Source organism: Pongo abelii, chromosome 8 (genome assembly GCF_028885655.2).
Source record: "Pongo abelii isolate AG06213 chromosome 8, NHGRI_mPonAbe1-v2.0_pri, whole genome shotgun sequence".
Classification (NCBI taxonomy): Eukaryota; Metazoa; Chordata; class Mammalia; order Primates; family Hominidae; genus Pongo; species Pongo abelii.
The window spans coordinates 103,297,648-103,314,119 of NC_071993.2; the positions used below are offsets into that span (position 1 = coordinate 103,297,648).

The following is a 16,472-nucleotide window of genomic DNA, read 5'->3' on the forward strand; positions in this document are numbered from 1 at the left end:
TAGGAGAACAGCGATGCTGAAGCATGATTTGATGTCCCTCAGGCTCTATGGATCTAATCACGAGGCTCATCTCCTCACCAATACTTCACCCCAATCCTTGGAGATAAGCCTCCCTTCTCCTTTGCTCTTTCCCTCCAAATCTCCCTCCACACCGCTCTGTGGGAACCACCAAGTTAGCTTTTCATCATAACAACTCTGAACTTTCATTAATTCATGCTGGTCAGGCAAAGAAGCAACAAGCTAAACCACCTAAGATATTTCCTGCCTTGCTTCAGACACACGTCTACTCTGCTCCTATTCTTGACTTTAATTTTTTAATGGATCCATCACCTTCCAACTCTGAATCTCCTCATCCCAAGTCTTTATGCGTAACCTTTTAAAAAAACAGTAGGACACAGCTTATTGATCAAGAAGGCTGGTTCTTCAGTAGGAAGTCAGATCTGAACAGTTTGGATTCCAGAGGGATGTGAAATATTGTCTCCTTCTTAGGAAATTGTAAGCCTCTAGGTTAGAAAGCAAAGAACCACTGTTACCCTGAAAAATTCACAACCAGGAGAACCACATGGATTATTCTGTCTCTGTGGGAATGGAGTTCGGTGTTGATGACTGTAGTCATGTTAGCTCTATTGTGGGGACAGAATCCCCTTCTACTGAGGGCTGGTTGTTTCACACACGTGTCACTCTCTCCATTGACCTGTCAAATGGCCTCTCAGGATTTCTGTATTATGAAGACCTTGTCAGCTGTGTGACCAGGGCAGAAGCAGAGGCTGTCAGTGTGCTGGTTAAAGAGGCTGTCTGGGCATTTCTTCCGGATGCTTTCGTCACCATGACAGGAGGGTTCCGGAGGTAAATAACTTGGGTGGCTTTGCCTCCTCTGCCCTAATACTTCAGTGGCTCCCTGACTTGGACAGGCATCTGAAATGGCACAGAAGGCTTTTTGTGATCTGGTGCCAGCTTCTTTCTGCAGCTTTATCTCCTGCCCCTCACATTTCATTTCAGCAACCCCAAATGGCTTGTCATCCCCTGCACATTCAGAGCTGTTTCTTGCCTTGTTGCTTTGCTTACTCAGACTTTTCTGCTTTGACTGCCATTCCTCAAATTGTCGCTTGGCTGACTTCCCCTCATTCTTTAAGACTCAATTTAGATGGCACCTCCTCCAGAAAGCCTTCCTTGACTCCCTCCTTCTCCATGCTGGATTAGTGCCCCCTCTTCCATGCTCCCTGAATACCTGCAAAGCCCTTGATCCACAGAGTTACAGTGATTTGTTCCTGTGTGTGGTTTCTCCACTAAGTTTGTAGAGCTTAGTTCTCAGCAAGACTAGTGCATGATGCCTAGCACAAAGTAGGTGCTCAAGAAATCTTGGTTGAGTCAATAAATGACTGACTGAATGAATTCATGAATGAGTGAACGCTTCACAAGGATGTATGCTGTTGTTGGATATTGAGGCCTACATTTCAGAAAGGGATTTCTTTCCTCCCACAGCCTCCTCTACCTCTTTCTCCAGCCCTCTTACCTGGTGGCTTTTGGCCATTCTAACAAAATAGGTTTGGGGCAAGGAAGAAAGTAAGAGAAGATCAAATCTAAGATAATGCCTTTACTCCATGTCATAATTCCAAGAGCGCTACCTTGTATTATGTGAATACAATTCTTGGTTTGCTTGTTGTCATGCTTGTCTCCATGTGTGTATGTGTGGGTGCATGTAGGTTTGTGTGAGTGTGTAGAATAAATAATTTTTTTGTTATTTTTTGCCTTGATATACATAATCAGATACATGCTATACATGACTTTTTCTGTGTCATAAATTTATTTTGTAAGGAACAGAGTGTCTAACCAAGGATATTTTGTTTCTTAAAAAAAAGTCAAGAACCTTCTATGTTGCAAATCTTAAGCATAGGGCATAGAAACAAAGGTGATTTTTTAAAAATGAAGACTAAAATCTAATTGATTTCCATTTTATACTGCTTTTGAAAATTAGGGGTAAGAAGATGGGGCATGATGTAGATTTTTTAATTACCAGCCCAGGATCAACAGAGGATGAAGAGCAACTTTTACAGAAAGTGATGAACTTATGGGAAAAGAAGGTGAGAAGAAAGACGAAAAATACATGCACACTCAAACATTATGTTAACACTTGAATTTTGCACATTACTTGCCTTATAATTGTGTAATGACCATCTAATCAATTCTCAATTATTTGTGGCAGCTTATACAAAGCCATATGACCTACAATAAGACTTTCCTGTTTGGGGTCCTAGAGAACATGTTATGAATATGTCCTGTATCTTGTTTATTTATACTTACCCTATTGCCAACAGGGCCAAGGGTGGCTATGTATTTGTGTTTGACATGCAGAGGCATTAAAGCACCTAAACAAAGTAAAAAGTATGCACTATGAAGACCTGGGAAATGTCAGCAAGAAAGCTGCAAGCTTGGGTGAGGGGGCAGGACTGCAAAGACTGGGATAATATCAGTCTAAAAGGTGTTGATAGTGCCTTGAATTCTATGCTGGTCAATTACCATCTTGACTTTGTGCTGAGATGGAATGAAGGAAACTAATGAGGGCAAGCTGAGCCCTGCAGAGGTCATGGCTCAGAAGCCCCCATACATTGCAGAGATCAGACTTGTGATAGGCCTATTTCCTGGTGGAGGAAACCAAAGTAAGCTAAGCTAACCGTGCAGCCAGAGCCACATGCAGGCCCTGACTCCTGTCCAACTCTAGTGAGAGCCTCACTTCCTAGAGAGACCAGAGAGTCCCACCCTTGGGACCTGTAGATAGGTCTGGGTGGGCTGGTGTTTCTCCTCACGGCTTCATCCTTCCTGAGTAGTTTGTGTCTGTTGGGTGTGGACCAAGCTTACTGATATCCCAGAAAAGGAAAACCTCAGATAAAGTGAAAATAAAAGCTAGAAACACAACCCTAGGGCCAGGGGCACTGGAAGTGAAGACTCAACTTTAGAACCAGATCCAAACTGACATGAGTTTGAATACCGGGCGTCGAGTCTTCCCAGAAGGAGTTGGAGGGAATTAGAAGCGAAGGGCAGGGAAGGGCTCCTGGCTAGACAGCCTCACACTCAGCCTTGCAACCCTCCTCAGAAGGCACCTGAGACTAAATTCGGATGGAGACTTCCTGTGGGAGGTCAAGCTGAGTGCATCTCCCTCCTGCCCCAGAGCTGTCTTCCTGAGAACTGGCCGCTCTGTACCCTGGGGAGGATGGGAGGGACGGAGAGGCAGGGAAATGCCTCCTCCTAGTCAGGAGTTTCTCAGTGTCCAGTAGGAAAAATAAAAGAACATGCTGATGTAAATATTCAGTCAACCAGTGGGTATTGATGGGGAAGCCAGAGCCCAGAGGGCTGCCCTGTAGATAGCCGGGGCTGGAGATCTAGAGGTGGCATCAGGGGTTGTGTGCATGTTTGACAACTGTGGCCTGCTGCAGACAACCTTCTGAATATGCAGACAGGAGCATTACGTTCGAGGATGCATTCTCAAACACCTTGCAAAATTCAAGACAAAACCCGATAAAGAATGGCCCATTTCTCTCTTACCCACCAAGTGACTCCACCATGTGGCAATAGCACAAGCAGAGTTTACTGTTAGGAATCCAGCTTTGTGGGCTTTTTTTTTTTTTTTTTTTTTGAGGGAATGTGTGTTATTACAAATTTGGCTTTCATGTGAGACTTGTTCATATTTTTTATATCTCCTTTTTCAAATTTACATAATTGAAATTTACACAAAAGGCTGCTATTCTGTACTAGTTTTAGCAAGTTTCCTTAAAAAGTGGAATTGTGTTTTCCTGAGCTGGTGATTAGAGGTTAACCACGGCAACATCTACCACCTCCTCCAGAGGTTCTTCCTAACATTAGTGCTTCCTCCTTCAAATGGTGTTTTTTTCTTCAAGGCGTTGAAGGGTGAAGAGTTCCCTCTATTGAGGTTAACAAAATAAAAAGTATCTTTTTGAATTGAAATAATGTCTTGTGCAGGTTTGTAGAAGAAAGACAAAGCATGATTCCTAACAATAATTAATTTACCAATGATGCTCAAAGTGTGGTCCCTGGCCCGGGAACACCAGCATTGCCCGGGAACCTGTCAGAAATGCCCTCCCTGCCCCTCCTGCATCACTCTGGGGACAGAGCCCTGCAAACTGAGCTTTAGCAAACCTTCCAAATGCTTCTGATGATAGAGCTTTTAAACATCTAACCTAAAGAGTACATGGTAACAAATCACACATCCCAGTAGCTTGATGACATTATTTGAGATTTACTTCCTGTTTTTGTTGCCAGATTTAGTGGTTGCTACCATGTTTCTCTCTCCCGTCCCCACATCTGCCCTGTGCCATCAGGAACTCCCACCAAGAATGGCTACTCGATTGGGCACATCTTAGAATCACTTGTCCACTTTCTGGATAGGCAACTTTAGGTGAAACGTGTCGTTAACTTTATCCCACTTTCTCCAAGGCAGGTGGAGTAACACTCTCATGAGAAAGAGACTCCCAAGTGCTACCTAGAAATAGCAAGTCATCCTGCCCCAAAGTTAGACTCCGCCTCCAGCCACAATGCTTTCAGCTGGTTAAACCTGGTCATCAGTATAATATAAAGGGACACTGCCTTTGTCCATTTACATTGCTATAAAGGAACACCTGAGGCTGGGTAATTTATAAAGAAAAGACATTTACTTGGCCCATGGTTCTGCAGGCTGTGTAAGAAGCATGACACCAAGCATCTGCTTCTGGTGCGGCCTCAGGGGGCTTACACTCATGGCAGAAGGCAAGGAGGAGCTGGCAGGTGCAGAGGTCACAGGGTGAGAGAGAAAGCAAGACAGAGTGGGGAGGGGCCACGCTCTTTGTAACCTCCAGCTTTCATGGGACCTAACAAAGTGAGAACTCACTCATTACCATGAGGATGAGGACGGCACCAAGTCATTCATGAGAGATCTTCCCCTATGACCCAAAGACCTCCCATTAGGCCCCACCTCCAACATTGGGGATCAAATTTCTACATGAAGTTTAGGGGGACAAACATCCAAACTATAGTAGACAGTAACTCAAAGCTGCCTCCCCAGAAACAATATGAATTTTTTTATTTTATTATTTATTTATTTTTGAGACAGGGTCTTGCTCTGTTTCCCAGGCTAGTGTGCACTGGTGTGATTATAGCTCACTGAAGCCTCAGCCTCCCAGGCTCCAGGGATCCTTCCACCTCAGCCTCCTGAGTAGCTGGGACTATAGACACGTGCCATCATACCTGGCTAATTTTAAAATTTTATGTAGAGATGAGGTCTCATTATGTCACCCAGGCTGGTCTCAAATTCCTGCAGCATGGCTTTTTGTTTATGGTTTGTTTGTTTTTAAAGGACTGAGGAGAGCCCAGAGCACTAGCTGAAGTTCAGAAGTGAAGAGGGAGATTTTCTTGCAGTTTTGCCATTAAGCAGCTTTGCCTCAGGCTCTTTCATCACTAAATTCCTTTTCCCTAAAGGGAAGATAATGCAACCACTTTCTTAGTGTTTTCTCCTAGTGTTTGCAGGTGGGTCTTTAATGCAAGGCCAAACACATGTCCATGTTCTGCTCGAATCTGTAAAGATTTCATTAAGAATCCAGTGTTAAATCATAGATCTTCTTCATCAGGGCCTTTTCCTGATGCCATTCTGTTTCTTTTCAGGGATTACTTTTATATTATGACCTTGTGGAGTCAACATTTGAAAAGCTCAGGTTGCCTAGCAGGAAGGTTGATGCTTTGGATCATTTTCAAAAGTGCTTTCTGATTTTCAAATTGCCTCGTCAAAGAGTGGACAGTGACCAGTCCAGCTGGCAGGAGGGAAAGACCTGGAAGGCCATCCGTGTGGATTTAGTCCTGTGCCCCTATGAGTGTCGTGCCTTCGCCCTGTTGGGATGGACTGGCTCCCGGGTAAGTGCTACATGGACCCATGGGATGATGTTAGCTTTCTGAAAGACGTAGGTCGAGTCTACCTGGGCCCAGGGGAGAGATGATGGCAACAGGGGCCGGGTGACAGGGGAGGGGCCAGTACCCAGAAACCTCTAACTCGAGGCATCCTGTCCACACATGGTCAAGTATGACAGATTAGTTTAGAACAGTTATTCCCAGTGTGTGGTCCCCAACACCAGCAGCAGCAGCCTTACCCAGGAACAGGTTAGACATGAAAATTCTTCACCCCACTCCAAACCTATAGAATCAAATCAGCATCTCTGGGGATTTCAGCCCAGGAATTTGTGTTTGGAAAAGGCCTCTAGGTGTTTCTGATGTAGCTCAAATAGGAGAATCACTGAAGTACAGAAACCAGCAAGGGGGTTGAAATAGGAAACAATAAAGTGGAGAGGCAACTCACAGATTGGGAAAAAATAACTGCACATCATACATCAGCTAAGGGCCATTATCCAGCATATACAAGGAAACCAAAAGACTCAATAACAAGAAAACAAATAACCCTATTTAAAAATGGGCAAGGGACTTGAATAGATATTTCTCGAAAGAAGACATATAAATGGCAAGCAGATATTGCCATCTTGCTTAACATCTCCAATCATCAGAGAAATGCAAATTAAAACCACAATAAGATGTTATCTCACATCTGTCAGATTGGCTATTATCAAAAACATGAAAGAAAGCAGGTGTTAGTGAGGCTGTGGAGAAAAGGGAACCCTCTTATATTGTTGGTGGTGTTGTAAATTACACATTTTGGAAAATAGTATGGAAGTTCCTCAAAAAACTAAAAATAGGGCTACCATATGATCCAGCAATCTTACTTCTGGGTATATATCCAAAGGAAATGAATTCAGTGTGTCAAAGAGAGGTCTGTACTCCCGTGTTCATTGCGGCATGATACACAATAGCCAAGATATTATTAAAACAACCTAAGCATCTGCAACAGATGAGTGGATTTTTAAAATGTGGTTTATGCACAGTGGAGTATGACACAGCCTTTCGAAAACAGGACATTCTGTCATTTGGGACAACATGGTTGAACCTAGAGGACATTATGTTAAGTGGAATAAGTCAGGCACAGAGAGACAAATACTGTATGATCTCGTTTCTGTATATGTAGAATCTAAAACAGTCAAACTCGTAAAAGTAGAGAATAGAATGTAGAATGGTGGTTAGCAGAGGCTGGGGGATGGGGCAGAAAATGGACAGGGAAAAGGGTCAACAAGTACAAAGTTCCAGTCAGACAGGTGGAATAAACTCTGTTCTATTGCACAGTATAGTGACTATAGTTAATAAAAGTGTATATTTCAAAGTAGCTAAAAGGGAGGATTTTTAATGTTCTTACCACAAAGAAATGGTAGATGTTTGAGGTGATGGACATGCTAATTAGTCTGATTTTATCATTCTGCAATGTATATAGGTGTATCAAAATATCATATTATAACCCACAAATGCATACAATTATTATATGTTAATTAAAAATAAAATCAAGTTATAAAATTTTTCTGAAAGAGCACAAGTTGAGTTCATCCCAGACCTGGTTGCAAGCTGCTGCTCTGCTTCTTACTGTTGGGTGATCTTGGACAAGTTCCCTATATCCTGTAAAACTCAATTTTCCCATCAGGAAAATGAGGACGATGACCTTAGCTACTTCCCTGGGTTGCAGAGACATTAGGTGACATGATGTTCTCAAAGCCTTGGCACCAAGCCAGCACGTGGCCAGTACTGGATAAGCAGTAGCTTCCATCTCCTGTCACTCACAGGAGAGGACACCTGTGATTTGAGTCCCATTCGCATGTGTTCCACCCTCCCAACTAAACACCTCACCCTGTTTCTCCTGTTTTCCCAGGTAGCTGGTTTTGCTTTGAGTGAAATGAGTTCGTAGAGGGTTTTTTATACAGATGAATGACACAACACAAATTAATTGTTCTCAGCCTTGGGTTAAATGTCAGGTGTCTTTGCTTTGGGGTGGAATTAATTCAGCACAGCATCTTAGCACTGGGATTTCTTACTCCAATCACAAATGTTGACTGACAACTAAATGCTTCTTTCATTCTTAAAAAAGGGGGAAGAAAAGAAAAAATATATCATAAATGCAACTTGTCTGATAGACATAAATCTTTGGGAACACATAGTTGATTGAGAAATGGGAAAGTTCCAGAAAGAAGTCCTTGGTTATGCAACGTCATGCCAGTTAAGCATCACTGGCTGAAGTGGTTGACCTTTGCCCATTTTATTTTTAAGACGGACATATTTTCAGCACATTCTAGTCTCTTTTCTCAGAGTTCTCAGAAAATTGTTGCTGTTGGTTCTGCAAGGCACTGGCAGAGAACTAAGCTCTTTTGCTTTTTAGCTGGGTGACTTTAAACAAAGGACTTCTGATGGCAAAGTCCATCTCCTCACCCATCCCGGGTTAGCTTTCCTAAAATAGCAACTTGTTCCTTACCACTAGAGGGCACCAGTATCCCAGGCTTGCTCCCTAATCCCACATGAAGAGGACAAAATTTCTAGATTGTGTTTCTCTCAGGAAAACTAGTCTCAATGACAATTCATTGCCCTTGTTCCTGTCCTCTGTCTTAGGCTTCATGTATTGTTCCCTTCAGTCTCAGAGCCCATTCCTGACTGTGGGAGATGTCATCCAGGAGCAGTTGATTTAGACGGTCAGTTTCACGGCATCTCAGTGTGAAAGGATGTTAAAACCAGAGGGAGCCTTAATCATGTCCTTCCTCCATCCTTTCATTCACTCAGCCAAGACTCAGGGAGTCTGGATGACTTGACAGGAGATGCACAGCCAGGCAGGGACAAAATCCAGGCTGGAATGGGTTCCCTGACTCCTCCATCCTCTTTTACAATAACAATATTCCAAATCATTTAAAACCCACCAAACTAGTATTTATCCAGCATTCACTGTGGACCAGGCATTATTCTGGTACAATGCTCACACTATTCATTTATTCACTCAATAAAACATTTGCTATACATCTTCTACATGTGAGGCACTATTTGAGGGAATACAGTTGTGGACAGAACAAACCAGGTTCCTGCTCTCACAGAGCTTGCATTCTAGTGTGCTCATGGGAGCATGGACTTCTGTCACCAGAGAAGTTGGCCCTAGGGGAGGAAAATCACTTTGAGAATGTTTAGTGGAGTTAGATATTTCACTAGAGGGATGTAGCCACCTAATACTGAAGACATTCTAGACGTGCTAATAATTTATTTTAACTATTTCCTGTCCAGCAGTTTGAGAGAGACCTCCGGCGCTATGCCACACATGAGCGGAAGATGATTCTGGATAACCATGCTTTATATGACAAGACCAAGGTACAGTTCTCTTCCTAAAATGGGCTACTTTGATCCTCATCCCCAAGGCTGGCCCCCGAGCTCTTTTCATGAACTGATTTTAGTATCCAGGTATAGTTTCCTTTGCTATGCGTGTTCTATTTCCAGTTGATCATAGTTGAGGGCAGCAGGAACGATTTCCACAGACTCACAGTTTCCACTCAGCCTAGAATGCACTTCGAGAGCTTTTAGCTGAAAGATGATGAGCTATTGGGCTTCCAGAACAAGTCCAGCAGTGAACATTAACTGGGTTTGGTATATCCTTGGTGTTGGCAATGAGTAACTACAAAGTAAACCAGGGATCCCCAGAAATCACAAATACTACTTGTGTATCCCTCAAATGCAGGGGGCAGTGGCATTTTGAGTGGCCATGTGGGCCATTAACAACAGTCTCCTGCAAGAAAGAGAGCAACAGAGCTGCCCTGAGACATAAATGAGCATCTAGCTAGTCTCATTGACCAGCCATGTCACTCATGTGGCATGCTAGTCTTCTTGTGGTCATGATCCAATTCATCCCTCAGCAAAATGATAGATGCCTGTAGAAGTTAGAAGAGTTAAATATCCAACTGTTAAATCCACAGTACTAAGGGCTACTCTTCTTACAGTGATCAAGGACACCAAAATAGGCTCCGGGGGGAAGAAAACTCAAAATAACTAGAAGTAATGGTACTGGCCAGGTGCAGTGGCTCACGTCTGTAATCCTAGCACTTTGGGAGGCCGAGGCAGGTGGATCACTTGAGGTCAGGAGTTCAAGATCAGCCAACATGGTGAAATCCCGTCTCTACTAAAAATACAAAAAATAACCAGGTGTGGCAGCTCTCACCAGTAATCCCAGCTACTTGGGAGGCTGAGTCAGGAGACTCACTTGAACCCGGGAGGCAGAGGTTGCAGTGAGCTGAGATCACACCACTGCACTCCAGCCTGGGCAACAGAGTGAGACTCTATGTCAGAAAAAAAAAAAAAAAAAGTAATGATCCTTTCCCTCTGGGAGCTTGTAGTCTAAATGAGGTGTATTCAGTTAGAGTTGTCTCAGTTGCAAATGTCAGAAATCAAATCTAAAGTGACATAAACAAAAAAGGGAACTTGGGTTATATACTGCAATATCTAAGGGTTCAGGGGCAGCCAAATATGGGTGTTCCGGCAGGCTTCCCTCTGTATTGCCTTTATTCTCAGGCAGGTTTTCCCATAAGTCTCACTCTTCCAGCTACTTCAACAGAGAAGAGCCTGTTTCCTAATAGTTCCCCCAAGAATCCTACCTGATGCTCATTGGCTAGGTCTGGGTCATGTGCCTATCCCTGAACCCATTACTGTGGCTCTGATTGGCCAGACTTGGGTCATGTGCTTCTTCTTGGAATTGGGAGCAGCTCCACCTAACCCTCCTGGACTGAGAGTCAAGAGGAATGGTTTCCCATAGAAAAATCCAGGTGCTGCTCACAGAAGAGGGGGCTGTGGATGCTGGCAGGAAAGCTCCGGATGCTAGGCATGTGGCTGAAGGCAGATTCACATAGTACAATGAAGGAACACTTACAAATTAATACATTCTAAATAGTTCAATGTAGGCAAGTACCTTCTATGTGCCTAGCACTGTGCTATGTACAAGAAGGGATGGAGGAGAAGAGCTGCTTGGTCTTAAAGAGATCACAGGGTGGGATCCTGCTGGGGTTAGAGGCAAGCATGGAAAGCTAAGGAAAACCCAACACATACAAGTAGCCTATAATTACCAGCAGTACATAATTATAACTGTATTTTAGAATTACCCAGTGCGTTCAAATAGATTGATTACAAGACCTCTCCTGAGCTTCTGATTTCACTGGACTGGGGTATGGCTCAAGCTTCAATGTTTATTTTTTAAACTCCATCAGGTTGTTCTAATAAACATCTGTGGTTCAGAACTACAGCCCGTAGGAAAAATATCCAAATGGCCTTTGCTGAATATGTTAAAGCTGTTATGATTTTACTTTAATTCATTTAGTACCATATTTTGGAAAGTCAGTTAAAATGACTTTTTGTACTCAGAAGCAGGGAATTATGTTTGGGCTATAATTCATTCTGACAAGGTAATTTTATAAGTAACACTTTCACTGTGTCCACACCATGGTGCTTATGAAAAATATCTGAATGCACATATTTCTTGTTATGTTTTCAGAGGATATTCCTCAAAGCAGAAAGTGAAGAAGAAATTTTTGCGCATCTGGGATTGGATTATATTGAACCGTGGGAAAGAAATGCCTAGGAAAGTGTTGTCAACACTTTTTTCCTATTCTTTTCAAGTTAAATAAATTATGCTTCATATTAGTAAAAGATGCCATAGGAGAGTTTGGGGTTATTTAGGTCTTATTGAAATGCAGATTGCTACTAGAAATATGTAGCTTTGGAAACATGGGAAGTCACCACTGGTAATGGGTAAGGTTCTAATAGGCCGTGTTTATGACTGTTGCATAGAATTCACAATGCATTTTTCAAGAGAAACGATGTTGTCATTGGTGGCTCATTCAGGGAAGCTCATCAAAGCCCACTTTGTTCACAGTGTAGCTGAAATACTGTTTAATAAAAACGGGAGGAAACAAGATGATGGAATCTGTTTTTCTTCACTCAAATATTATAAACTATTTTAAAACACAAGTGTAACCAAGTGGAAGAATAAAGAGCTTACAGTTTGTCTTAAGGGGACAAACAGGTTTAATTAGAAGATGCAGAGATTCCAGAGGGGATTTGGGTCCCTTCTGGAGCTTGTGGAGGAGGAGTGCTGCCTCTGGGCTGGCTCAGCTCGGCTCAGTGCCTGCTTCTTCCCAGCCATCGTACAGCTGGTTCCCTAAGCATCTCAGCACAGGACCACATAAAGGATGTATTCTCCCTGCCATCATGCTGAAGGAAAGACAATGTCCTAAACCACCAAAGAAATATCTCCCTCTTTTTTCCATCTTGGAGCTTCTGTCTACACTTTATGGCTCAGTCTGTCTCAGGAAGTCAGTCTCTCTTGGCTTCTTCATCTGAGGGCACCCAAGGAAAGGGAGGGAGCCCTGGCTGAGGGAAATTATGGAACTCCCAGGCTCCAGACCCGTTCTTTCCTCCTGCCTCCTCCAGGTGGCATAGACCCTTTGCCTTGAAGGGAATTAACAGGTCATCTGTTCCAGCTGCTTCCGTGTCTTCAGCCTGCTAACGAGCTGGGAGGCCCATGACAACCCTTTTCCCTTCCTTCCAGACCCTCTGGGAAGAGGATATTGGGAGATACAATACCTTTTGGCTATTGTGACTAATGCTGCTATGAACATTGACCTACGAGTATCAGTTTGAGTCCCTGCTTTCAATCCTTTTGGTAGGGACCTAGTAATAAAATTGCTAGAGTCAATGGTTATTCTATACTATGTTTAACTCTTTGTGGAACCACTGTACTGTTTTCTATAACAACTGCACCATATTACATTCTTAACCAACAGTGCTCAAGTGTTCCAATTTCTCCACATCCTCAACACTTGTTATCTTCTGCATTATCTGTTTTATAATGGATGTCTTAATGGGTGTGAAGTGGCGGGTGAAAACTTTTGCCCATCCTAGAACCCAAAGACAGTCCAGGCTGAAACTAACACACTGAAAGGGCCTCAGATTGTGTGTGTGCATGTCACATCTTGAGTTGATGGCTAAAAAAAGCTGGGGACAACAAAAGGGTGGACAGCAGCCACCCCCACTGGCCTCAAATCCCAAAATCCACAAAGTATTCTAGTCTTTTCTGCTGCCCAGTGTTTCCCAGTTATGACATTCAAGATTATTCTAGGTAGTAAGTAGATGAACATTTTCATACTGATATAATCAATAAATATTTATTGAGTGCTTACCATGTCAGTCATTTTTCTAGGCACAGGGCATAGAAAAGATAACAAAACTGTCAAAAATCTCTGCCTGTATGATTATAAGCATAAAGCTTATGTTCTAGGAAGGTGTTTATTTGTGTTCGAAAGGTGTTAAGAAAATGGTTCCTTATTGATGGTAGAATATAAAGCTTCCTTTTTGGAGTAGGCTTATTTATATAAGAAAAGCGACTCAAGGTCAGGGAAATCATTTAGGAAATATTACCAGTGGAATGGGGGTGTGGCAAGAATGAGGAGAGAGGGACGCAGGTGGCTGACATTTGGGAAATGTGCAGGTGGCCTTGTCGCCTTCACTGAGCAACTCCCCAGCCCTGTTCCCTGGAGGTCCCCACCACACAATAGCCCCAGGAGGTCCATGCCGGAGGAGTTTCCCCATCAGAGAACCTCACAGATTCTAAATGCTACTTTCCTTATTTGAAAAGGCATGTTGGAGATTCCACAAATGCCATGTCTTTTTTTTTTTTTCTTTTTTGCTGTAAGCCAGAATTTTTATCAGTTCTGGACATGTTTTTTTTTTGCTGTAGGCCAGAATTTTTTTCAATTATTGTGGTGACTAGTTACCAGAACTCAACCTTCACCAGTGCCTCCTACTTTGGCAGCAGAGCGCCCTCTGATGGCTGACAGAAGAACCCTTGGAGGCAAGCACAGTATGATATAGCAGATCAAGTAGGAAGCGGATTATCTGTTAAAAACATTGGAACTATATGTAAGAAGCCATGGATCACCGATGCTCTATTTGTTCACTTTTTTCCCAGCCTTTTAAATCTGTGTTTTATTTGGGGTAGTTTTTATTGCTGTATCTTCAAGTTTACTAATCTTTTCTTCTGCAATGTCTAGTTTCATTAATCCTCTCCAGTATTTTATCTCACACATTATAGTTTTCATCTTTAGATGTATGAGTTAGGTTTTAAAAACTATCTTCCATGCTTCTATTTAACATATTCAATTTTTCCTCTAGCTTATTAAATACATGGAATATAGCGTAACTGTTTCAATGTCCTTGTCTACTAATGATATCATCTGTGTCAATTTTGAGTCAGTTTATATTAACTGAGTATTCTCCTCATTATGGGTCACGTTTTCCTCCCTCTTTGCAAGTTTGGTAATTTTATATTGGATTCTAGACATTGTGAACATTGTGAATTTTTTCCTGGATATTTTTGTATTCCTGTTAATATTCTTAAACTTTGTTCCAGGATGTGGTTAATTTACTTGGAAACAGTTGGATGTGTCCTCATCTTGCTTTTGAGCTCTGTTAGGCAGGGCTCATCTTGCTTTTGAGCTTTGTTAGGCAGCACTAACATAGTCTAATCCAGGGTTAATATTCTTCCCCACTACTGAGGCAATACTTTTCTCAGTGTTCTGCCTGATGCCTGGTGAATTATGGTGTTTTCTACTCTGGCTGTTTGGGAACAGTCACGGTTTCTGGCCTCCCACTGAGAGGCCTGGCCCATTAGAGCTTAGGGTATTGTTCCCTCTAATCCCTTTGTGTGGTTCTTTCTCCAGCCTTGGGTAGTTTTCTCACATGCATATGCTGATCAATAGAATAATCAAGAGGTCTCCTCTGTCTCTGTGCAACTCTCTCTCCAGTACTCTGCCCTGCAAATTCTATTCACCTTGGCCTCCATGGACTTCCAGCTCTATCTCACTAACAGCATGTGCAAAAGCCATGTGGTGCAAGGACCATGGTGTCAGAGAAAAGGCCTGTGTGGCAGGAGGGCCATGGCATAAAATGAGCAGAGAGAAGGCTCTTGCAGCTGGAGGTTCCCATGTGTCTGAGTTGCAGAGAGAAAGCCTATGTTTGTGGACAGACCATGGCATCTGAAGGGCCGAGAGGAGGCCTAAGTGGTTGGGGAAGAGAAACTAGAAGAGGTAGGACACAAGACTAGGCTTTCCCCAGCTCTCAAAACAAAGACCCATATCCTTACCTTGGCTTTCATAAGTGGGTAATCCCAGGCCAGGCGAGTCAATAGTAATCACTGTTTGACTCTTCATGACAAAATCAGTCACACTTATGGTAGAATTTTGTCAACATGGTTTGTTCTCGCTCACAATCAAATCTTTCAAATCATTTTAGCCTGGAAATGAAAGTCTATGATAAATTGATTCTCTGTCATTACAAATCAGATTTTACGCCCCAGGTTACACTCAGCCTGTCCTCCAGAGGCCCCTTTCAGTTTTAGAAATAGTTCTACAGCCCATTGGACAGACTCAGCCAACTTCCAAAATGTTCCCCAGTCTCACCTGTCCAGTTTTAGTATTTTTCACCCCTTAACTTATTGGAGTTCAGGTAGCCTCTCTATAGGATGGAGGAGAGAGGTTTGTTTTTGAGTTTTACTTGAAGGTACAGCACTTTAATGTATGCCCTGACATAACCAGACTTTTCAGCCATTTGGAATTCTCAGAGGATTGAAGTGCTGTGCCCATTTCTCCTTCTCCTCTAACTTCAGGTAAAGGAAAAAGAAGGAGAGTATAGATTCTTATCTCATTTGAGCCCGAGAGAGATAGTTTTATGTCTTTGAGCTTAGAGGCAAAGCACCTGTATAAAAGCTTTCCTGATATTATTTCCTTGGATGGAGAGTCACATTCAATCGGGTAGAGAAACGTTTCCACAAACACCCAGTTTAGCATTTTCATTATGCCCCCAACATTGTCTTAGGACCTGGCAGATTGTCTGACATTGGAAGGAAGCCAGTGCACATTTGTTAAATCAATTCACACATTAAGCAGTAATTCTCATCAAGATGGTGGGAGTGCGAAGATTATATGACTTCGCAATCTTTCAAAAATTAGTTATCACTTTTTTGTCTTCAATTAACATCGCAATGTTGCAGGGAGAAACACCTTAAGCAAAACTAATAATTGTTATTTCTTGGCAAAATAAAGAAGAAGTGAGTATCTCTCTCCACCAGCAAAGTCAGGAACTGAGAAGAATCATAGAGGGTATAGAAGGCTGTGCTGATAGGAGTGAGGAACAGGCAGGCAGAAGGAGTGCTTTGCAGGGTTTGGGGAAAATCAAAGTAGAATGTTTGGACTGGATGGATGTAACTTTAGAGATAAACCAATTCAAACACCAGAAGATACAGGAGGAAATGAGACCCACACACATCATGCAACCTGCCTAAGGTCACTCTTAACTTACCAGCAGCTCTGGGTTAGGGAAGCAGAGCTTCTGACTTTGGGTCTCATCATTTTGCTTACCACACAGGGCTGCCCTCCATGAAAGACTGAACGTCTTCTAGCCTGGCAGAGAAAGTGCCAATATCGGGAATATCCCTGGGATAATCTTGGTTCCAAGGACAGGGCCAGTGTTCTCTAATATAGGCAAAGAAAAGC

At 42.7% G+C, this 16,472-nt stretch overlaps 1 protein-coding gene across 2 annotated transcripts in view; it reads left to right on the forward strand.

Moving 5' to 3' along the window:
• Positions 1 to 11,837, forward strand: part of DNTT (DNA nucleotidylexotransferase) — a 34,103-nt gene extending 22,266 nt beyond the window's left edge. The window contains exons 7-11 of one of the 2 annotated variants that reach the window (XM_002821027.6): positions 714 to 846; positions 1,976 to 2,081; positions 5,650 to 5,895; positions 9,169 to 9,252; positions 11,417 to 11,837. In XM_002821027.6, coding sequence (XP_002821073.1) covers positions 714 to 846; positions 1,976 to 2,081; positions 5,650 to 5,895; positions 9,169 to 9,252; positions 11,417 to 11,503 — 656 coding nt within the window. In that variant the 3' untranslated portion in view covers positions 11,504 to 11,837. The remainder of the gene's footprint in view (positions 1 to 713; positions 847 to 1,975; positions 2,082 to 5,649; positions 5,896 to 9,168; positions 9,253 to 11,416) is intronic. The other variant, XM_009245658.4, reaches the window with a different exon arrangement.
• The last annotated feature ends 4,635 nt before the right edge of the window (positions 11,838 to 16,472 follow it).